Source organism: Apis laboriosa, unplaced genomic scaffold, assembly GCF_014066325.1.
Source record: "Apis laboriosa isolate Shangri-la unplaced genomic scaffold, ASM1406632v1 scaffold9_cov152, whole genome shotgun sequence".
NCBI classification, from domain to species: Eukaryota; Metazoa; Arthropoda; class Insecta; order Hymenoptera; family Apidae; genus Apis; species Apis laboriosa.
The window spans coordinates 6,324,911-6,350,262 of record NW_025224966.1 but is presented as its reverse complement, the minus strand read 5'-3'; the positions used below and the strand labels follow the sequence as shown (position 1 = coordinate 6,350,262).

At 35.7% G+C, this 25,352-nt stretch overlaps 1 protein-coding gene and 1 long non-coding RNA gene across 4 annotated transcripts in view; one reads left to right on the top strand and one right to left on the bottom strand.

The window, feature by feature from the left end:
- The window catches only part of LOC122719919 (mediator of RNA polymerase II transcription subunit 12-like), a 420,913-nt gene that overhangs the window by 8,082 nt on the left and 387,479 nt on the right, over positions 1-25,352 (top strand). Inside the window, exon 2 of the mRNA XM_043946182.1 lies at positions 12,159-12,209. Coding sequence (XP_043802117.1) covers positions 12,159-12,209 — 51 coding nt within the window. The remainder of the gene's footprint in view (positions 1-12,158; positions 12,210-25,352) is intronic.
- The window catches only part of LOC122719922, a 153,509-nt gene that overhangs the window by 116,564 nt on the left and 11,593 nt on the right, over positions 1-25,352 (bottom strand). The window lies entirely within an intron of this gene.

Here is a 25,352-nt window from a genome sequence, read left to right as displayed (position 1 = left end):
AGTTTAGATAGAGCGATGCACGAGATTATTAAATATTTAATTTTAGAGGCGTGGAAGGAAAGCGTTTGGGAATATTAAAAATTATATTAATGATGTGTATACGATGACAAAAAGTTTTTACACGAAATGTGTCTCTTAAAAAATAAAAAAAATATACTCGAGAGAGAATGTTCGCGTGCAACTTGCATGATCAATTTTTGTACAGTATAATTCAGAATGGAAAGAGAGAGAAAAAAAATGACAGTTAGTCCAGAGAGAAAGAAAATTTTTGATCTATCGATGCAATCGTTAGAAAAACGAAGTCCAGAAAAAGTCAATCGATCATCGTTTTCTCAACTCGATTATTTACTCTCGCTTTTCGTTAATATTTCATATAAAAAAAAAAAAAACAAGAATTTTGAAAAACATATTACGAGGAAAGTTCATCGTGTCCACCACGGTTTCAAAGGGTTTTCCAGAAAGTGCTTTCCGTTCTTGTAAGTTGGGAACGATTCGTGGACAAACACTTCGGGGCAACAGTGAAGGCGTAACAAAAACTTTCCAGCAGTTTTCTGAATGGCAAAATGAAAACTGTCGCCAGAGAGGCCGAAAACAATCCGTTCTACGGTCCACAAAAGTCCGAGATAACAATGGAGGCGAGAGAGGAGAACCCTCTAGCTAGGGTTGGACGTCTTTGAGCTTGGCAGGGGCCGTATGTTTGCATGTCCCACTAAAAAATCGTGCCACGCGAAACGACCAGCCACCGGTTAATCAGATTTCCCGTACTGTCGCCGGTTTCTATAACTGGCGGATAAAACAGCGGCCAGAATTTGCGGCTGATCCACGCTGAAACAGCGAGAGAGAGAGAGAGAGAGAGAGAGAGAGAGAGAGAGAGAAAGAGAGGAAAAAACCGAGAATAATCGTGAAAACGAGAAATGTGGTACACGAGTTTAAAACGCGAAACCACCGTATTGCAATCACGTGAAACGACATCGTGCTGTGGAAAATCTTCCTCCGTGTCTCGTTGAACTAATATTAACAATTACGCGGTTAAGCATACCTCCATTCTGTTTTACTTAATTCGTATTTCAGCGGAGGTATTAATTAAAATAGTGAAAGAATTTATATCGTTGGTGAAATTATGTAATTAAATAACGATTGCGTTATTTGTACTTCTAATTGAGACTGTTCAGAAAAATTATATATATTTCAAAATTGAAATTTTATTATTATTTCTTTGATCCGTGGAAATTTGTGATTACATAAAATAAAGAAATTCTTTTAATCTTTCGAGATATCGAGCGTTTTAAGATATTATACAATATTATATAATAACTCGATAAAAATTCCATTATCATTGGGATATCGAGAGAAATTGTCTTTCTTTTAAGAAGATCGATAAATAAAAGCAGTCACTCGTGAAATAATTTTAAAGATTTATCTTTTTTCAAAAGAGCTTTAACACTTTTACTCGAAAATAAAATTAATTCCGATATTTCTTTTTTTTTTTATTTTAAAAATTTTACAATTTTTCGATTAATCTAATACAAATTGCAAGAGAATAATATTAATATAATAATAAAATTATTATTTACAATATCATAATAACGAGAGAATTATTATCCACGAAAATGTAATAACCTCATCGATAGAAGAAATTGAATAATATTAGCTTCGAGAAGCGAAGAAAGTAGAACTATCTTTCTATATATATAGAATAAATAGAACAAAAGATACGAAAGAATATTAAATAATGCAATGAATCGAACGAAATCATCCCGGTGCCCGTTATACTTTCGTATTTCTTCGAGCAGACGAAAAATGCTCGAAGGCAGATTCACGGTAAGAAATTCCACCCTAGATATCTTTAATAAAAATCCGAGCACGTACACGATGAACGGGTAATCGATAAACTGCATGATTCAATTCGCCTCTAAGATACAATTTCTCAAGTACTATTGGGAATCTGATAACGTTCAAATACTTTGAACGTTAAATTATTCGCAGTTTAATTGCTTTAGTTTCTGTCCAATATATTTGCTGAAAATTTATTGAACCGGTTAGACAGTTTCGCTTAAACACATCCGATCGATAACTAATATCGTTCTCATTTCTGAGCATAATTGCTTCCCTTGATTTATTTTTTCCTCCTCCCCCCTCTAATTGTGAACACGATTAATAAGAAATCTGTTGATTTAATGATCGTATCGATCTTTGATCACGTCAAAGAAACATTAGAAAATACACTACAAGAAAACAGATATAATCAATTAGAAATAGATTGTATCTTTTGGAGGATAAGTTGAAACTATGTAAAACGATTCTAAAATTCACTCAAACCTATGCACATACTATTATGAGAAATAAAAATAGAGCTATATCATCGGAATCTTCATTGTCAGAAATTTTGAAAAATGTAACAAATGACTTCTGTATATGTAGATATACGAATGTATCAAAAATTTATTCTCGATAACAAGCCATTATATATTAATTGAATAGGAAAGAAAATTATAACACATGATATCACATTAACTCAGAGCACAACAGAAAACCACGGAAAAGTTTTCTCGACCGATCACCATATTCCGTTTCTTCTTCGGGTGAGCCGCCATTTTGAGGCGCGGCTCCGATTCAAATGGATGAACGAAACGACACGGAAAAAACATTACATCGCCGGTCTCGTTACCATTAATTCAACGGTGATCGACTTTCGAGCACCGTTCTGATCGGTAGCAATATATTAATTGGGTTTTCATTCTCGTGCCGCCAGTGCGCGAAATATCCGAAATATCGATGCCTCGCCGCAGCTCTTTCCGCTTTTCCGATTATCGATCGACCGCGATGACCGTTTTTCGAAACGGCACGTTTCGCTTCCTATTCCATTCCGCTCCCAGTTGTTGTTCCAGTTGTTGTGCTCGATCGTTGTTTATTTTCGAAATCTCGTGTGCCGTTCCATCCAAGTCGCATAAAAGTGACACAAACGCTCGCTAAACGCAGCGACAACAATGCATTACGAGCCGCGCCCCCGCGATCGGTTCCCCTGTTTTTCCGTTTGCCACGAATGCTAACAAACGAATGTTCAGCATGTTGGTTTTTCCATTCTTGCGAAACATTGATATGATTTTATCGGCCCGCGATTCGTTGTTTGATCCGGTGTTAACTCGCTTGCCGAGATTTTTTTAGGGGATTCCAGAGGAATTTGATATGTTCTCGATAGTTCGACAGAGAGAGAGAGAGAGTGAATGATTCTGAAGTTGTAAAATTGTTGCGCAAGTTGTAGAAGTTACGGTGGCTCGTGAAAAGCGTTTGCCTCGTGTTCCAACGCCGTTTATTCTATAATTTGATCTAACGTGTGTGAATTTGTTTTTTATTTTTATTTTTATTTATTCGTTATTGTTATATAATTGTTATTGTTGTTGCGTATTTCTTGTGAGATTAAATTATTAATAATTATCAATTAATAAAAGTTGATAAAATTGAATTATATTTCTGTTTAATCAGATTTATTTTCATCGTTTTCATCGTGTTAAAGATGAAAAAGATGTAGATTTTTTTCGGTGGTGTATATTAAATATCGATTCGTGAAACGTGAATGATTTTTTCGTGCGTGCAATATGAAATAGAAAAAAAAAAAAAAAAAAAGGAAAAGGAAAACGCACTGTACCGTCTCTTATCCTTTTCTATTTTCCATTTTTGCATACGGTGAAATATGTAAAAAAGAGTATGCCGCTGGCAGTAAATCGATATTACTTTTTTGAATTGTATAAAAAAAAATGTAAAGTTCGAATATGGACATATTATGTTATAAGTTAATAAAAAATATTTTTATAACTCCAATTAAAAATTATTTTCATTATATAAGTTTCTAAAAACTTATAATATCTTTAACAAATATTTTCTCGTGTCAATATTAAATTAATCGTTTTTAAATTTGTTATTAAATAAAATTAAATGTCAATAAAGACATTGATCGAACAGTAGGGATAGTAATCCTCTTGAAACGAACTAAGATTACGAAATGAAGATTAAAATTTCATCGATGTATTAATTTAAATGAATAATCAACTGCTATATACTTAGTTAATCTGTGTTGCAATAAATTATATAATACACTTGCAATTTGTAATTTTCTAATAAATTATACGCGACTCTCCAATCACTTCGATATTAAATATTACTTTTCGACGATGTACAATTAATATTTCAAAAGAAGTTATTACGTATTATTATAATGATCCAAAATAACGTCGATTAAAAATTATAAAAATATTAAGAGTGCAGATAATAAATATAAGAGAAAATATTCATGATATATTTGTACGTTATTAATATAGAATGATAAAATAAATGAGTATTACCTTTCCATCTCTCATTAACGAATGATATAAGTTTATTAGATGAAACGAAGCTGAACCGTATTAAGTAATCTCGTCTCGAATGACTCAGGGCTAGTAATTTTCTCATTATACCTCATCTCCTTCATATTTCTTCTATAATTATCATTCGTGATAAAATGAGTTTTCAATACGAGAAGGATGGAATTATTAACGAGTTTTTTAAATAAATTGTATAATTATTACGTAACGAGAGAATGTTTTATCGTTTCAAAACGAAATCACAAGGATAAGATTACGTAAAAATTGATACATAAATGAAAATTTAAAACAAAGAAAGAAGAAGAAGAGAAATATTTGCACGTCAGTTTGACAAATGTTACTTTCATTAGAGAGAAATAGAAGAAAAAAATCAGATTTATTTGCGATTTTCGAAAAAACAATCGATTCGAAATTAATTAAATAACAATCGTTTTCCGACCTATATTCTAACCGACCTATATTCAATATTTCTCAGCCAGTTTTTACTCAAATTTTAATGGGAATCTGCATGTAATCCTCCGTTCACAATTAGAGCACCTCGACAGGGTAATTAATATTCGTTGAATTTCAATAGTATCGATTACAGAGGGAAATAAAATGGTTCCATTTTGTTGAAATGAATTCAGTTGATGCGAATAAAGCCTATCATCTTTCCCTGTTCATAAATGTATTAATCATTTCTAAAAAAAAAAAAATGTTCATTTACATAAATAAATATAAAAAAAAAAGAAATTTAAATATTACACTTTAGAATGATTTTAATTAAATATTCGTGAAAATTATTAGTATAAAGAAGAACAAATTTTTGAAATGAAATCAAAATAATAATAAAATAATAAGAAATGAGAAGAATGAGAAGATAATATATATAATAAGAAAAAGAACAATATATCATTTATTTTCTTGATTCCTTTGCTCGTTTCAAATTATTTTATATCCTTTGTCTTGTACAAAATATCTTGGCGTTACAAAAATCCATTCGCGAAGATGTACAGTCTGTAATGTACTGTAACAAAGTTTTCTTTACAGTAAGAAAGAAAAAGTAATTATTCGATTACTTTGTACTACAATCGTTAAAATATTTTCCCATAAGGTACACATTAAAAAGTATTTCCTATCTTGTTTCTTACGTCGATTAGATGCACGTTTGAAAAATATCGAAACGAATAATCGTATATTTTACTTAAAAAAAAAAAAAAAATAGAAAAAGAAGAAACAGAGAGAGAGAGATTTTAAAAAACGAGAGATTCAAAATTAATTAAGAAAAACTGTAAAAACTATCATGCAATTTTCTTTTTCGCGAGAAAAACTTTCTACTATTATCTTTTCATAATTATTTCCCTTCTCTTTCATTCTTAATAATATCTTGATAAAGTTCAACGACCAAACGCGAGATCCTGTATCAGAACAAAGTGGAAACTTTCGCACCGTTAATGAGGCGCGGGGAAAAAGAACTCGAAAACGTGACCGCAATTTTCTCCCCCGTCACTGTCAATAGCAACCGGCCATAATAACGAGATCGAATGGTTTTTTTCAGAATCTATTTCATTCAGAAATTGAATATCACTTCGGCTCGAGCTAAGCGATCGCGGTCAAAGCGGTCCGGGGGTGATTGTATAATTATCCGAATGGAGCATCGCGCAGAAGGTGGCTGAGTGCTTCCTCCCCGAAGTGGGATTCTCATTTCCTTTGTACCACCGATGGATTTTTTCACTTATTCTCGTGCTCCATCCACAGCTCGTGCCACGTTTCATTTCGATAAATTGATTTGTTTTCAATTCTAGCCCCAGAGATGGCTCCTAAAGTCTAAAGTTGACTACGAATAATGGCTAATCCCTCTTAACGAAACATTTTTGCAAACACTCTTGAAATTGATTCTTCTATATGTATACGTATATTTCTAAGTTGTAATTATTTTCGATTAAGGAATGATTATTTAATTTACTTAATTTAATATAGATATAAAGTATTGAATTTAGATTGAACGAATAAAAGTAATTTCATATTTCGTTTTATTATAATATGTTCTTCTCGCACAATCGGAAGCACGAGAAAAGATAGAATCTTTTTAAAATTTGCCCGAGACTTATTCATGCATAAGTATCTATATAAGGTAACCATCATCGCGTGAAAAAGAAATATATGTATATATTCTAACATGTGTATATTCTCATTTTTATATACGCTTGAGAATACCTCAGGAAAAGGGGAAAAAAAAAGATTTCATTAAAAGAAACATTACAATTTTACAATGATCATAACGCAAAATGTGTTTCCATTCTAAAAATATTCTTCGACAAGTGTACAAGTCGTCAAATGAACGAGAAAATCGGCAATTGTAAGCCACTGTTGCCAGCAAAAAATCCAAAGAAACGAGAGTCCCGCAGAGTTAGTTTTTAAATTGTTGCAAGTAAAGTTTCCACTTTCTATCTTCGCGTTCGGGTTAATTATTTGTTCTAGCGCCGCAACATTCGTGAACGCGACCCGGATTCGACGATTAAAACGGTCGATAAAAACGTCTGAAAGAGGCGACAAGAAAAATGGCGACGGGCAGAGAACGGCGGGGCGAGAAGGAGCGACAAAAAGGGATTAAGAATCGGGCAACTAGGAGGAACTGGACCGGTGAACAATTATCGAAACTGGGTCGGGCTTGGAATATTATCCGTTGGCCGAGCACGTTGGTACAACTCGATGGAAAACTCGTAGCAATTACGAATACGGACAACGAAGCCGGTCCCCGGTGCCAAATTCTGGCGATCGCCTCGACAAGAAATGGAATTCTGCCCCATTCCCTGTAAACGATATAGAGAGCAAAGTGATTGTGTATGTATATATGTGTGTGTGTGTGTGTGGACATCGAGTCGTTGGCCAGAAATTTTGGAATCAAATCCGGATTAGATCCTCTTTACATCTTTCCCCCTTTGTTACAATTCAAAAGTGAGATTGAATGCACGCGTTGGCATGCATTTCCGATGATCCGCGATTCATGGTGCGCCAGCACCATGTTAAAGAATCAAGAAATGAACACGAAGACGAGCGAATTCCAAGGAATAAACCTCGCTTCTTTATATTTATTTCCCACTTGTATCTCAATCAGAGTGATCATCTCGGTGAAATTCCAAATGAATTAGAATCCTCTCGTGGATAGCATCGCGTAGGAGCAAAATAACGAGAAAATAGGCGGAAAGAGCGTGTTATGGAAATGGAATCCCCTCCCCTAATATTTTTTCCTAACTCTTATATCTCGATAAAGATCACGCGTTTTCGTTTCGTTGAAAAGTGTGTTGTCGAGGTTAAACCTTGATGGAATCCCATGAATTTCGGCGGAGATTACTCGTGGCACGGCATCTCCGCCGTGTTATTTAACGGCGAGTCGGACGAGGAGAACGAACTTTCGACAGATTGGTTGTCGAAGGGACCGCACCGCGATGGCATCGAGCGTAACCCGATGGCGAAAATTGAAATCGATTTCTCCGGTACTACTCTCGACTTCTCCGTGGCGCAATTTTCAATAGGGATAAACATCCGTGAGTCCGGATTAACGAGAATGATTTAACGGGACCTCGAAGCCCTCAATTTCGTTTACAAATGAACTTGCCGCGGCCGAGGATGGTAATGCGGACAAATTGCGGCCCATCCCTTTAGAGATATTAATGCCTCGGGTGTGCCGTTTTAATACGGGAGGAGAGGAAGATTTCTCAAACTTTTCCGACTTAATGCGCCGTTCGTTCTCTTCCAAGAATTGGGCTAAACTGTGCATACCGCTGTATTAATTAATTAAGACACGTGCAAGAGTATGAATAATTTTGAAATTTTGTTATTTCGTTTACTACCTTACTCGAGGATTTTTTCGTCCAATTTGAGTAATTTTTTAATTATTCTCCGTGATACAAATATGCTTGGAGTTTTGAAAATCAATTTCATATATGATTAGAATTTGATATCAATGAACGATTCCGATTATCATAAATCATTATTTCGATCTCTAAATAATACAAATTTTTAGACTAATTAATTAATTAAGGATAATATTGTCTTAATCTATTAATGATCCCAATAATTGCAAATTACTATTTGATCTCTAAATAATTGGTATCTCGATCAAATACAAACCCATCGTGTAGAATTTCTCTTGGACCGTGTTTCCCCGTGGTTTTCGAGTGTCGCAATAACCACGATTCGCGTCCGCAAACACAGTCCAATTCATTTTATCACGCTCAACATTCGAAACGAGCATGAAACATTGTTTCGATCGCGGCTTAACGAACTGGTTTCGCGAGTAGCATAACGAAAAAAAAAAAACAAAAATCTTGTTTAGATGGCATTGCGACGAGAAACACAATTATTAATCTCGCGGATTAATCTATTTTATAGGGATTTGAAAATATGATCGAAACTGAAATTCCGTAACAAAATGCATTTTATTCGTGGACGTTCGACGCATGAATGAAGCATAATGTGGAAATGAAAAATGGAACGAGAAGGGAATTTTAACAAAGCGATACGAAATTGTCACGGGCTTGCGTCAAATAAAACAATAAAACGTTTCTCTTGGAAATTTCGTAAAATGATTTTGTCGAATAATCTATGATTTGATGCAATTTGAATGGGGCAAGATTCAAATTGCTTTAAAAAAAATAATATATTTGGCGAGAAATATAATTTTATATTACATTCGATGTATCACCAAAGTCGAGCAAGATTCTCGATGGCGGATATCGGTTTTCGATTAATGCAAAGAACGATAATGCAAACGAGCGAGAAATGCAACGAAATTCAAAAAAATGTTATGCGCATTGACGACAGCACTTGTGTTAAATGCGCGTACAAAAGAAAATTCTTTTTCGTATTTAAGAAAAGTTCATGATTTATACGCTTCAATCGCGTATAAAATGATACATAAAAATTCGATGAATAATATAATTCATTCACGATAATATTCGAATGAAATTCACTCGAAAATTTCTGGTATTTTGTCATAATTAAATTACTGAATGGAACAATCTTGGCTAGGATCGAATTAAGTGAAAATTATTTGGAATCATTGTTGGAACCAAATGTTCTAGTGGAGAGCATGCATGTTGCACTCATAATAGTTTTGAAGTATCGCGAAATCTATGTAAAGCAATTCGGTAAATGGATAACCGGAAATACGTGGGACCAAGCTCGGAAGATAACAGTTGCTGCGGTCGAGTTTGCGACATTTCAGCCAATGGGGATGTGTCGAGAAGGACTAGTGTTATTCGCGCTATGCCGAACCATTGGAGTAATTGGACTAATTACCCTACGCAATTATCCGGAATTAATCGAGATAAACCGCTTAATTAGCACCACGTTCGTTGTTGCTTGCTACAGTATTCGTTGTTGATTCCAACTACCTCGAAATATATTATAGATTATTCGAGAATCTTCATCTCGATCCTCTTCGTAACGATCTTGATTGCTCGAATCAATATTTCGTGCGATGGTGAAATTTCTGAATTGATTTTTTTTTTTTTCAAAATAAAATATTTCAAACCGTTTTAACAAAACTTAATTACGGTGGTTCTAGATACAATATTTACACAAAATCAAGGCAGAAAATCAATTTTATTTCATAAATAAATTTTCATCTAAATATTATATCATAAACGCACGAAATAGAAAATACATTTTTATCTGCAACACGCCTTCGAGATACGTTCAGAAAATATTTTACAACGTCCTCTTGCTACAGCTAAACTAAACATTATTACAGAAATTTTATATATAATCAATTTTATTCCCCGATATTCGAATATTCAATATATTTTTGCACTAAGATTCAAATTTTCCATAAGAATTCACACTAGTTTCTGCAACGATACCGATCACAATCCAATAAACTTTCAATGCTTTTCTCTAGTTTAACATCTGCGCAACATAGCATCGAACGCCGTTTAAGTAAATTATTCCGCAAAAGGAACCAACCACACTCGACTCGAGCGAGCGAACAGGACGAATCGAATTAAAATCGTAGTTCGATTTCCGGCCGCGCTTAGTTTGCTTCGTCATCAGACAAGTTCACACGGCGAGTTTTCCGTAGTTGTTGGTTAACGTAGCCGCTTCCGCACCGTTTTCGATTGGCCAATTAAGATTTACGCGTTCCCAGCAATGACACGACGATACTGCGCACGGTTCGACAGTTCCCATGAATTTATCGTTTTATCGTTTGTTCCTATGCCAGCCAGATATCCGCGCCAGAACGACGTGCCACGTTCCTCGATCGGATTTATTCGCTGCCAGGGGNCCCCCCCCCCCCCCCCCCCCCCCCCCCCCCCCCCCCCCAAACAACATTCTGAACGTCATAAAGGAACGAGATAACGACACGATCATCTATCGGCATATGCGCAATATTTTTTCTTTTTATTTTTCTATTATTTTTTTTTTCTTTAATGCATTTATACGCATTTATGCGATGCGAAATTTGTACCATGTGATTTTTTATTAGATTCTTGAAGACGATTTTTGAGAAGCTAGTTATCCGATTTTGGGGGATGAATCGGTGTGTATAAAGTGAGGAATAATTTTTCAGTTTTTTTTTTTTTTTTTTTTGATAGAAAATAATCGATTATAAAATTCTATTATATTTTAGCAACTTTTTCAATTTTATATCAAATAGAATATCGGTTAGTTTGTAATTTCTAGAATTCACATTTGTAGATGCGTGTATTCGTTTCATTGGTGAACTTGTACTCTCGTTAGAGAGGGGGAATATATTATTAATTATAAATTCGAGAAGGAAGTTTGCTAATAACTTTGGTTAATAATGTTCAAGAGAGAAATTCTGTGTTTAATTTTAAATTATACGATAATAATATTGGTGCAACAATATTAAAAAGCAACGTCATTAATTATTTCTTTCGCGTATCTCAATTTATATTCGAATTATATTTAATATTTGCTTGTAACTTGGAAAAAAAGAAAAACACGAATGGCATATTGGAGTTTTGACATAAAAAGGGAACTTTATGAATAATAGTAGACACCGGAAAGCATTTTCAGGAAAACTGAAAATATTTATATACGATATTTGCAGAACACGAGCCGTTTTAACCAAAAATATTTTTGTTCCTCCATTTTACATCCCCCTAAAAAAGTTTCGAACCCCTTTGTTTTCTACTCCTGTCGCTCACGAAATGAATGCTTCGTTTACAGTTTTCATTTGAACGTATTGAAAAATACATGATAAAACTCAGACGACGAAACGTTGCTGCAAGAATATTATAACAATTCCTTTGCTTTCCATTGCTACTTCATCATTTTAATTGGATTTAGTGACTTTCGTCCTTACGACGAAATTACAAATATTTCAATCTCCATCGTTGAACATAAATATTTTTCTCTCGTTATTTTATCTTCGTTAATTAATACATTCTTTTATTACGATTAAAAACAATAACGAATCATCATCAATACACTCACAATACGATTATATCTCTCGAATACTTTTTAAAATTGAAAAAAAAAAAAAAAAAAAGAATCACATTATCCCTATTCCAATCTCTTTCGTCAACCAACTTCTTCGTATACCATTCTCGATTACATTCAAGGCCAATTTCATTAATTTTGCTCAATTTCGCAAAGTAGCTTCGTTAGTAAAAAAAAATTATACTTACCCGGCCAATGACGTGGCCGGAATAATTAAGACGGCCAAGTCGCGTCGAATATTAATAAAATCCTCCCCCCTTTTCTCCCGCGTCGTAATTAACCCGGCAAAAAATTAATAAATTAAAAATTAATAAATCATTCACACTGACCGTTGACAATTATCTGTTACAGAGCAACAGAAGCCAGCCAGCCATCGGATTGAAGCAGACGCCCAAGGCTCGGGTAAGTTTTTCCACCCCTACGTTGGGCAAAATCCACCTCCTCCGTTGCTACCCCTTTTTGCCACGCGGAAATTCAAATAAGGAGAACGATCTCGCCTCGAAACTAGTTAGCAGCAACTCGTTAGAGGGTCGATCGATGCCCACCTCGACCGAGTTCCACCCGTACTTTTGACCAAACAACTTTTTCAAATCTCTTCCTTTTCCCAGCCTCCTCCTCCGAGGAAAGTTGAAATAGGCGAACGCAATCCCTTCTCTCTCTTTATCTTTCTCTTCAACTTTTCACCTACGTGTACGTGCGCTCGTATATCTTCGCGAGGCAGCGAACCACGAAATCGGCGGGGAGGGGACGGAGGGACACGTAGTATAATTTTACGACTTTAGTTTCGCCAATTTCTCGAAAGTATCGGGGGCGGGGAAGGGGGGTTGAAACGACGTCGTCGAGACGTTTGTTTGTAATTTACGATCGTGGAATCGCGTGTCGTGCAATCGAGCATCCGGTTATTCAACGTTAGCTTGTCCCCTTGACGAAATCCTCTTGCATTTATATGGGGTGTATATATTTTAGAATCGACGATTTTCGGCTATTGGGAATTGTTCTAATTCGATTCTCTTTATGAATTACTCGATAAAGTTGCCATCGAATAGAAATTGTAGTAATTAAAGCGATAAATAATAAGGGGATAATTTCCAGTTTGATTATCGTAACTGGTTTAAATTAATTAGCATTGTTTACTGTCGTATATATTTACCTTGAATAATAACATCGATTATTAATAAAATTCGATGATGGAAATTGAGCGATATTTACAGGGTAAGTAATTAAATTTCGTCAAATGGAAAAATAATCGAAATAACAATCGAAACTCGCTCGAAAAAATTGAAGCTTTTCCGAATCGAATTGATAAACTTTAATAAAGTTAATCGAACGAGGGATCTTTGCGAAGAAGGCGATTTTTTTTCTTTTCTTTTTCTTCTTTTTTTTTTTTTTTCTTTTTTAAAGATCGACGACGAGGTTCGTAGGACCGTTGTGACGATCGTTCGCGGGCGTAACATTACACGCCTCGTGTTAGAGACAACCGGGAAGAGGAAGCGTACGGGCGAACAAAGCCACTAAATGACATACTCTATCCACGGGTGCACGTGACGCGTGCGCTCGGTTTTAATCCCCACTGGGCCTACTTATTCTGCCAGACAGACGGGGACAGTGTGGAACAAAGGGGGCAAAGGTTGGATATCTCTGTCTCTAGGTGGAAAAATCACCGGGAAAACAAACGGGAAGCTGAGACGGAAACGACCGATGGTTTGTTCGTTACAATGGATTCACGCGAGATAAGTTAATTGACGAGGACAAGTTATTAATTTCTCGATCGATCGATGATCGAGATCGTCGAACGACGAAGGGAAATAATTTTTCTCGAGAGAATTGTTAATCGTGTAGGGGAATTTCGTGGAGATTCTCGTTTCTCGAACGAAGAATAATTTTTAATTTTTTGTTTAGAATTTCAGTTTTTCTATTACAATATTTATAATCGATTATAATTTCGCGTTACATTCTAGTAAAATTCTTTTTGTTTCAGTTTTTGTATTACCTCATATCCCGTACACGGTGTATACTGCATATTCCGTGTCTCGTATACCACATATTCTATGCAGTAGAGAAAGTCTTTTTACTTTTCACTTTTCATCTGCTTCCTCTTTTTTAATCTTCCGCTTTTCCGCGCAAAAGCTTTGACACATCGCGCCCCAGCCAAAACCGTGTATCGATTACTTTTATATAACGCGAATTTCAGTAACTATTTAACGAGTATTTTCGCGAATTATTATTACTTCGATAATTCGTAGATGTAAAATTTGTCGATAAACAAACTTTCTAAATATTTAATTCACACTCGAATATTAGGATTTCAATTTTTAATTACATATGGCAAAATGGCAATAAAAGGATAAATGTATCGATATGCTCAATTTAATTCGTGTAACTCAAAAATGTAATAGTATTACTCACAACACCGAACAAAACTAAAAATTCCATTTACGGCCATTGCCAGACAACAAAAGCTGTCCCTTAAATTGAATCAAATTACGCGAGTGAATCCCTCGATTTCACCAATCCGCCATCCGATCCATCGTCCTTTAATTAACGTAATGATCGATGCGTCACTAAAATCTCGCTTCCCCCTCCTTCGATCTCGAATAAAATCGATCGATCGCTTCTCGAGATCACTCAACTCGGTCGGAATCATTTGTCATCGTAGCCACGTTTCATTTTTCACCCACGAAAAAAAAAGAAAAAAAAGAAGAAAAAAGAAAAAAGAAAAAGGTTTCCTCGACTTTTCAATAGCGTTGTTTCGATCCGTTATTTCGTTCGAAATAATTTCCAGGGCCGTGGCGCGAACGAAAACCAAAGGAATGGCAACGTCCTACGGAACGACGCGAAATCGCGCGGTCCAATTTCGCGAGATTGCTTGCCGGGGCGACCTCTCTCCTTTGGGAGAGCCATCCTCGTGGAAAAGAGCTTCTTCGAGGGTGCTCGTATTTTTTTCCAACTCCTCCCCATTCGCGAAAAGGAAATGCGGCCTTCCTTCCTCGAAAAAGGGAACGCGCAGCCAATTCTACGATAGCCTACAATAGCCTGTCAGATGCAATCCGGACGGATTGTCTAACGCTCGTATCCTGCAATGCATTACCTTTAATACGCCATTCTTTCGGAACTGCCCACCATTCCTCGCCCAGATTTAATTTGTTGACGTTGCACGTATCGATTATACGTATAACGGCGTGTACGTATGGATGTTTTGTTTCTCCATTGAAGAGAGTACTAGCTTTTTCTTTCTCTCTTTCTCTCTCGAGTATTTTTTGTTATTGTTGTTCGCGCGTTTCGTGCCATTTTTTACAATTTCTTGAACTGAATATTTATTTCTACTGTATCTTCTCGAGACGTATTTTCGTCGTAATCGTGTTTTCTTTCCATACAAATTGAGTTAGAAGAAAATTCCTTTTGATTACGAAAATTAATTAATATTTATAATAAATAAGTATCGAAAAAAGAAGGATTATACTTTAAGGAAAAAATAAAATTTCTCTTTGTCTACTCGATGTACCAACTAGCTTATCGTTATCGAAGAATACAGAATGGGAAGGATAAAAACAGCATTCGTTTCATTTTCACAAAGTATAGAATTATCTCAAACTATAATTAAGATTTCTTGAAATATAAATTGAATACTTTGTCTTCCTCTTTGATGAACTTTATATTTGTCAAAGCATAACCTCTTCTCCTCTGTTTCTAATTATATACATTTTAATGGTCACAAATGCTTGTGTCTGTAAAATTTCAGAATATTCACCAGCAAAATTCGCGCGATATGCATATTTCACAATGCGTTAGAAACGTCGATTTTATACCTCGTTACATTTTACTGCCTCTGAAGCATGCGATGTGGAAACGTCTCTGAATTATAACTACTGTGAACTCTACTAATTTAACTAGCCGATGAGGTGAGATTGTGCCCTGGAGGAAGCGCTAACCTTCATCAAAGTGCATATAACGCAAGGAGTGGATACACACGACAGTGTCATGATTAGTCGTGACACTGATTTTTAATACTCGTGTCGATAAAACTCTTATCGAAATTTTCACGATTGAAATTTTCAATTAAATTTTCGTTATTATAATCTAATACGGAAACCGATTAAATGTTTGATCCATAGAAAAATTAAATGCTTTGGAAATTAAATTTTGAAAACATTTTTAACTAAAATTTGCTCGTGTTTAACATACGTATACGTTTTCTTTTTATATTCTATTAGCAAGAGAATATAATAATATAATAATAAATAATTAGCAATAGAATATAAAACACAAAGAATAATTTAATAATGGAAATTCAAAAACAGAAATGAATTTTTTCTTGTTAAAAACATTCTAAAATAATATATATTTAGTTAAATTTCCTGTACTTTTTATTGTAGTTTTTTTTATATCAAATCGTATATATATATATCGATTCATTTAATGAAATTATATAATATCCTGTTCATTGAAATTCTGTTTATCTTTTGAAAGATAAAATGATATATCTATCTCGAGAAACAACGTTCCAATTTTAATACATATAATCAAAGAATATTTTATATACTTTCTCGAAACATTATTAAAATTTTTCACCAAATTTATTCATTATATAGATACAAATTTAAATAATAAACTTTCACATTGCTATTAAAAAAGAAATAATAAAAATAAAAATGTAGTTTTTTCGGATTCATGATTAAATTTAAAAATCCATTTTAAATAATTTGACTTACGGAATCATAAAAAATATATCATTTCTAATATTATCGTTCAATTAATAACTATTAATCACTGACCAATCACTGCATTCGAACATTTCAAACTATGAATAATCGATTACTAACCACGTTTCTCGCTCACTTAATCCTTGACTTTCCTTCGCTTGACCTGTTTCATCCCCATCCAGTTCCGCAATCGATTTACGACCATACTAACTCAAAAGTGATCCATTATATATAATTTTAATATATTTGCCAGAGAAATTGAAAGACTTTGCATGCGTTAATGATCCGCAACTGCCATTTTTAAAATAAGATATCATTGCCTATATGTATTTCAGGAAAATGCATCGATTTTGAAACACAATTTCGTTGGTTTATCCGAAATAGAAAATTCACGATATATGGGCGATTTTGTTCGAACCGTGTTACCATTATCTTTTCGATTATGTTTCTCGTTTCCTAACCGCATCACGATACTAGACAATACATTTTGCGTGAATGCACTCTCGAAATACAACTGTATTGTAAACAATTTGGTCAAAATAAATAGGATATTTATCGATAAATATTCCATTCATTGTTAAATATTGATTGATCATCGATCTTTTTTTTTTTTTTTTGATAGAATGTGATTAAACAAAATTTTAAACGTCTAGATTTCAAAGTTTTTAAATGGATTGTCATTTTCTATGAAACATTTCAATAATTTTAAATGCCCTATATGCTTAATAATGGACAAATGGAAAAAGTAGGACAAAGGATGAAAAGATATTCGACAAACAATGTAATATTAATGATCAACGATTTTCAAGTAATTAAAATCATCCCACTATGAAATGAAAACTTCGCGGAACAAAAAATTCATAGTCGATCGATAAGCTTCCCGAAATCGAATCGACGAACGTGCCACGAATAATTTGATTTCTTTCTCCCACGGGTTAAAAAGCGCGCTCATTCAACCGAAATAATGATCGTCGGTTTCGACGAGATATTCAAACTCGAAAATATCGAAGTAACAAAGAGGGCAAATTACGTTGCGAATTTTTTAGTTATCGAACATTTTCGCGCGCCAATTAGTAACCCACCGGAATATTCCACCAACGTTGCGAATTTCTTTTTTTTTTTTTTTTTTCCAATACTAATTTGACCGGCATTTTTTAATAAAAAGAGGAAATCATCGAGTTTCGTCGAATTTACGTACGTGAGAAACGATTCCTAGTAATTGAAATCGGTATATAATTATCATGATCTTTTTGACAAACGACGAGGGAGAAAAAAAGGGAGGAAATGAACGAAAAATGAAGAGGCATTTGCAAATATGGAATTTAAATTTACTTTACCCCGTATGAATTATTCATGAGAACACGAACTCTAAACATTTTCAATATACAGAGTGTGTGATAAGCGAGCCCCCATCATGGGTTATTTCCGATTCCGAAAACTTTTGAATTTTTGCTGCATTTAGTTTTAAATTGAATTATTATAAAATTATAGATAAAATACGTGGCACTTTCTTGCCCATTGATATTTTATCAATCCTCCGATGGAATAAAATAAATGGAATTTTTGAGTTAACATATTTAAATCATAAGCCATATGGCAATTTTATAAAGAATCTTAGGTATGTACGCAGAGAATTTGAGAATTAAGGGAGGAAGGATTAATTTTAAAGCAAAGCATGCGAAAGACAAGAAAGGAAGAGAAATCTAGGACAATAAGAAGTGAGCTTTAACGAAAGAACTTTTTTTGTTGAATTAAATTTTTATTCCATCTTCAAGAGATCCTTATTCAGCCAAAACGAAGTATATAGAACGAAAAAGGAAGAAAGAAAGGGAAAAAAAAAAATGAAACGAATTGCCAAAATGCAACTTTTCAACGGGATTCGTTTGCTTTGATTCATATTTCCTTATCATCTTGATTGTCATTTCATCTCATTCAGCAACAGATTTTCTACAAGTCTCGCAATTTCGCAAAACTATCTCATTTTCTCTAGCAATCGTTGCATCTTCTAAATGAGCTCGACTCGTCGCGATTCGAAGCTCCGGCTGAAAACCAAGTGGCAAAAGAAGATTTCAATTTCGCCTCTCCTTCGAATTTTCCCCTGTAATACGAAATAAAAGTCATTCCACTCGTTTCTCCATATAATTTCTCTTTGTTGTCACTGACTCGTGAAACGCAACGATTTTCTCTTTTTTCTTTGAGAGATCTCATAGTTCGACTATTACAATTATCACAATCGCTTTGATAACGCATCGCCCCAGTCATCAAACTGCTTGTAATGCATATAATCTATTCGAATTGAAGTTAACATTGTCTGCGAAGATCACAGTTCGAAGGAACAAGTTGTTTCACTGTGCGAAATTTCGAAACTCATAAGATCCTATTCTACAATGCTTCTATCTTTATTGAATCTGCCTCGAAGTTTAACACGTTTAAAGAGAATTGAAGTGAATTTGAAGAGGAATTAATTTTATAATGCTGATTGAAAGGATGAAATTCTTTAATCTCTTGTTGATACAAAATCTGTTGTTGAAACAACAATATTTTATCCATCTAAGATATCCTCAAACTTTCATCATTTTTCTTTTTTTCTCGCCCAGCCATGGACGATACCCTATAAATCAACATATCTTTTCCAGAATCCCGGTAAAAAGTATCCGATATCCACGTATCCCAACAGATACTTTGCACGAGAACGCGTAACACGTGATATTCTCTTCACCACATCCTTAAAGCTAGCAAAAATCTCCTTTTATCTCTTCAATCTTCGTCACACGAGATTTCATCAAAGTTTCAACGCGTTACGCTTCATTCATACGTCGACTGAGCCTGTGATGCTGCATAAAATCTTCATCCAATTATCGAACACGCGCAGCATCTCGCCAAATATATCCCTCGTTTTCGAAATTCGATCCTACGTACAATAACTAATATCCATATTTCTGCTACGAATAAAATAATCGTCGAAAATAAGAACATGTCAGAGTTAAATTTCGACAATATCGTAACAATTACTATATCAGACAAAAATATTGAATTTTTATGAGATAAAATATATAAAATATTCAGATTATGAATGTTCGATCATTGTAAAAAATATTCTCTTACTGTAACAATGCTGGAACATCAAGGATTAATTTCGTCCTTAAAGAAATTTTCTTTCACGCGTAAAATTACACGCGTCATAAAAATTGAACGATTTTCCTCAAGTAAAACAGCAATTCGGATATTTTCATTCGCGAATCACGACAAAACGGAAAAGAATAACTCTTTTAAACGTCACAATATTTCGAGCCGAGCTTCTCGCCAGTGTAACGAATTGGCCCGCTGCTAATTACAATTACAAATAGCCGTACGATCTTCCCGCAATTGCTACGCTCGCCGTGCATCCCCTTTTGCTACACCCCCGTCCCCCGTATTTCTGTCTTTATCCCCCAGAACGCGGCTTCGCCTAGTCGACGCACACCGCCCTCTTGCGCGTATCTACATCGGGATGCACTCATAGATATGCAAATCCTTGGCAACGGAGGCCGACTACAAGCCGGCCTCGCTTCCGAATTAAACGAGTATTCGAGCAAACCTCGGAATTACCTACGCGTCTATTGGTTGTGCGACCACCGATTAATGCAGTGACGTGGCTAACATTCCGCGTAATAGATAGACGTGATTTATGGTTGGAGGATGATTGGTATTTCGGGGAGAAAAATATGGATTGATAGAGAGAGAGAGAGAGAGAGAGAGAGAAGGGATGATGATATCGTTTGTGATATTCGTAGTTGAGCTTGCTAAGTTGCAATTGTGATTAATGAAGCGAGATGATTCGAGACAACTGCTTTTGAATTAATCTTCGATTTCGAGGGTTGCTGTGATGATTAATATCATATTATTATTATTTTCTAAAAGTAATAGAGGAGTATCTTGGATTATCTGGTTGGTATTGGTAATTGTGATCGATGAATAGGATTATTCAATTGCTTTTAAATAAATAAAGGTTTCGTTGGTGTGATGATGGTAAATTATGAACAACGAAAGGAAATTTGAGATTTTTGATGTAATACGTGGGTAAGGAAATAATAATTTTAGGGAAAAATTGTTTCGAAGGTCGAAGTTTTGTATCGAGAGGGATGAAACCGATCGAGTTGCAGGGAGGTTGTGCTAGAAACTCGAAATGGAAATCTGTAGAAAATAGGAAGGGGATGGTGGAGAATATCGAAACGATCGGTCCAAAACGAACTCGGTCGTAATCACGCACGAGAACCCTCCTGTTGAGCTTCGGAACATTTTTTTTCTGGTTTCTCTCTTTTACGTCGGATCGATCCGACTGGAAATATTATTCCGTTCGTGCGTAGCGTGTCCGAAAAATGGTCGTATATCCCTTGGACCGATGCTTCGATTTCAGTGAAATTTTCGAGGTATACGCTTTTTCCCCCTCGAAAACTTTAGTAAGATAGAAGGAAGCACAGCGGAGTTGGAGAACAGCGTTGAATTTATGGAATTGTAATGGCGGCCGAGGTTCGTTTTATTGCATTTATTGTTGTTTTCGTTTATTCCGCGTATTAATGGATTGATGCGTTGTATTTTCTTTCTTTTTTTTTTTTTTTTTTTTTTTTACGTACGAAGTAAAACAGTTTAATTGTTGGCAGTTTTTATTCCCTTGATATTAAATTACCTGTTCATGAAAAAAATGCATGGAGCTAAAAAAATATTTCATACGTGAATTGTTGAAATTAAATTAGCCATAACTTTGTTATTAACAGAGAGTTACTTTACTTATTCGAATGGAATAATATTATTCACTTTATTGTTTTCCGCCCATTCAAATATTTAATAATATTTTAATACGTTTTAACGCGTTTATCTCATTTCTCGAATTACGGCAGTGCGATTCAAATAATCCCAACAACCAACGCAAGTTGAAATAAGATCTCGAGTTGGGGTTCGGTTTAATTCGGAGAACAACTTTTTTCAACAAACGAAGTTCAATAGTCCGAAAATCAAGAATCGAATATCGTCGAATATGCAGGAAGTCGTTAACGAAATATTTCAAGATCAAGTGAAAATCAAAACGATACGATTTCACGAGCGATACAAGCTCATACCTCCTCTCCCAATTCTGGATTTAGCCGAATTTAGTTTCCAATTGGCGACGCTAGGGCGAACGACGATTGGAGGGGTGGCGAAGGTGGCAGGAAGCGAGGAGCGGAGCGCAACCACCGTCGAGAGTGATGAAGAGGGAGCGGAGGCCCTGTTGCTCGGCCTTTGTTTTCCACGAACAAATAAACGCGACCTCCCCCCTCCCTTCCACGCTCGATACCGTCTCCGTGAATCGACGTTTCGCTAGTTTCCAACCATCCACCACCCAGGTCGTGGAATCGTTGACGTTCGACGCCATCCCTCCCCACCCCCTCATCCGCCAACGTTCGTTCCTCGTGCCAAGTCTCATCGGCCGTTTTCTCGGGAAAACGGGCCACGGAAAAGGGATTCCAATTTTCCCATATTTCGCCCAGCTCTTTTCCCACGGACTAATGAAAACTCGTGGCCTTATTCGATGATAAATGCCGCGACGGTGTGCCGGTTTATACAAAAGTGTGTGTGTGTGTGTATGTGTGTGTGGATACGTGTGCGTGGCCGACTTTGATGAATTCGAATCGAAGAGTAATACATACACACACGTCCATACGTTGCGAATCATTGAAATGTTATTGGAGCGCAGGATACGAGGTTATTATTGTGTATACAGAATTCTACAAGAATCTTTTTTAAAACTTAAGATTCGAATATCGACGATCAATATGGACAGGATCGAAGAGATAAAAAGTTTTACACGAGTTTGTACAGAGATCGTTTCGCAAATCGGGAAGTTTAAGAATAAGTTTAAGAATTATTCGTTGCTGAAGTGAATTTATTTATATTTCCAATTTTCCAAGAACTTCAAAACTCGCGAATCTCGTGAAAAACCTCGACTCGACGATTGTTCCTTCGTCTGAGGATCTCTTATTCCAATAAACCCGTTTAAAATATAAATATGCCACTCCGATTTTGGCTCGGTTGATCCTCGTCCGGACAAGGTGGCCAAGGGAGCGAAGGGATTAAATATTTTTCCCCGAGCAAAGGATCCAGACCCGCTTTTTATTTTTTATTTTTTTTTTTTTTTTTTTTATCCACGAGCCGTTTCGTGACCCACCAAGCATTTCCCCCATCTCAACATCGTGCCTTTTGTTTCGCCCGTCTCGAGCACGAACCAAACGTCTTCGTTCTCGCCTTTTGTGCGCCCACCTTCCTCTATCCTCCTTTCCTCCTGCGCTCCTTGTTCCCCCCGTATATTCCTTTATACCGGCTTTACCTCGTTTCAACTTCTCGCGCCACTTTTTCCCTTTTCGACAACAGGAAAAACCTGGGGAGGAGGGAGGAGGGGAGGGGAGGAAAGAGAGAAAAAAAGCGCAAGAAAGCACACGCGCGATGCTGTCAGTCTAGACGCGTTTTCTTCCGGCTTTCACAGACGCCAAATGCTCGTCTCGGCTTCCGTTTAACCGATAACCGACGCGGAGAAGATTCTTCATCGGTGGTGAGAGACGCCTCTCGGTCCTCGATTCATCACATTTCTTGCGCTTGAATCGATGTCAAACGATTCTATCCGTGCCGTTTAGCGTGTATATATACCCCCTGTTTTTATCCCCTTGATTTATCCCGAAACGGCTCGTCGCCGTGATGCACGATGGTGTAGCTTCGAGAGTGAATTGATCTTGATTGGAGAAGGTTCAGAAGTTAAACTTACAATTAGTTGATAAATATATCGACTTGTGATTAATAAAATTTCCAGAACAAGAAATCTCTTAGTAGTTTGTTATTTGAATGATAAGAAAAAGAAAAAGATTTTCCTAGTTTCCATATTATTCAATCTTTGAATCTTTTTCTCTTTTCTTTCCTTCCATTCGAAATTCAAAATTTCCGGTGGAAAATAATAATCCATATTATTTCGCAGGATACGATGTTAACAGATTGTCGATGTCGATACATATCCATCGGTATCGATTCATTTTGAAATATCAAAATCGCAAAATATGGAATGCTTTCTCATAAAAATAAAAAAAAAAAAAAAAGAAACGCGTTAAAAATTCGACTAAGTTTCAGTCGGTTATCGATTTGACATAAACTTCAAAAACTTCGACAATTTTGTATTTTCACGAATTTGAACATTCTTATAATAACTTAGATAGAATTAATCACAAATAATCATAATCAATTTACAAAGCATATCGACTCCACTCCGGATCAAATTAATCGAACGGGTTCAATGGAATTTCAATTGAACGAGAGGATTCATCGATCTTCTTAGACAAATATCCTATCGCTATCGCCGACCGGAATAACGATAATAAATTCTTCCAATCTTGGGATGGAAAACGGGAAAACAATCGAAAGGAGGGATTTCATCTCGATTCGAGGGAATGACCTTTTGCAGGAGCAATTTTCACGCGGAACCATAGAACTATAAAACGTGTATGGGTGGATTGTTCCACGCGCTGCTTTGCGGATGTCCTCCTGATGGACGAGCAACGGTGAAAGGGTCTGGAAGGAGGAACGTAGAGGAAGAACGATCTCACGGCCATTTCTGGAAATGAAGCGGCGGGGAAGAGAAAAATGGTCGGCCCCATGGTTTAATGGGATCCCACTGTTTCGATTCCGACCGCGAACTTAGTTTGATATCGTGGCAGATTCACCACTTCCTACATGTATCCACTCCTTCCCTCGATCTTTTATAAAGATTGACGCGAATGTTTCGTAAATATTGTAGCAACTTTCTCCTGGGATAAAAGCAATAAGTATTAATAATAAAAATGTTGGAATATTATATATATATAAGAGAGATTGGCTCGTGTTCGTTGAGAATGTTGGATTGCTTCGCGAGAAGGCACGAGAAGAGACAGTAATTATTATATTTTAATAGATATTAATTATATTCTGCTGTATTTTATACCGAAAGATTACCAATGCTCGAAATATTGTAGAATGGAGTACAATGGCGTGCCACAAAGTGCATTTTAAAATGCACTTTGTTCCAAGTTGGCGGCTCAATTGGCTCCCAGGGTACAAGCCTTCAAAGCCTGCCACTTAAAACACGTGGATGATGAATGGAGGTTGAAAATCTGGGATGCACCGTGACCTGAATTTTTTTCTTTCTCGAAATGCGTACGTTGCAGCATTTAGTACTAAAAAATAGTGCTCTCTCGCTGACCAGCTTATTTTTGCCGACAGTGTGAATAAATCGTATATAAATATATATTCATACGAGTGAGAAACAAATAATTACAAGAATTTTACGTAATGCAAAATATTAAATAGCTACTTTTAATCGCGATTATTTGCGAATAAAAGTAAAAGTATCATCTAAAGTATCTCGATTTCTAAAGTATTATAGATCGGTCGATTCAATCTCAATTCAATCTCATTATAGATTTTATCGCGAATATTTAAATCCTTTCGGCGAGGAAAATTGTGAAAATTAAAATCTGGACTCAGTTTTAATCGTCGGCCGAAGGAGAATTGGCAGGCATGGAAATATAAAACGATCCAGAGTAGAAGACAAACTGCAAGCCGAGCTTTGGAGCTTAGCAATCACTGAAACCAGCCGATCTTCATTCTAAATTCGAGACCCCGTCTCTTTCAATATTCCGACAAATTGTTTCTCGGTCTATCCCGCGAATAATTTAATTCGTTCGATCTTATTGGCGAAATAAATTGAGACAAACGTATAACCAAATGAGGAAGGAAGGGCGGCGGTAGTAGGAGAGGGGGAGAGGTGTCAATGAATATTCATACGTCGATCGATATCTTAATTTTCTATCGA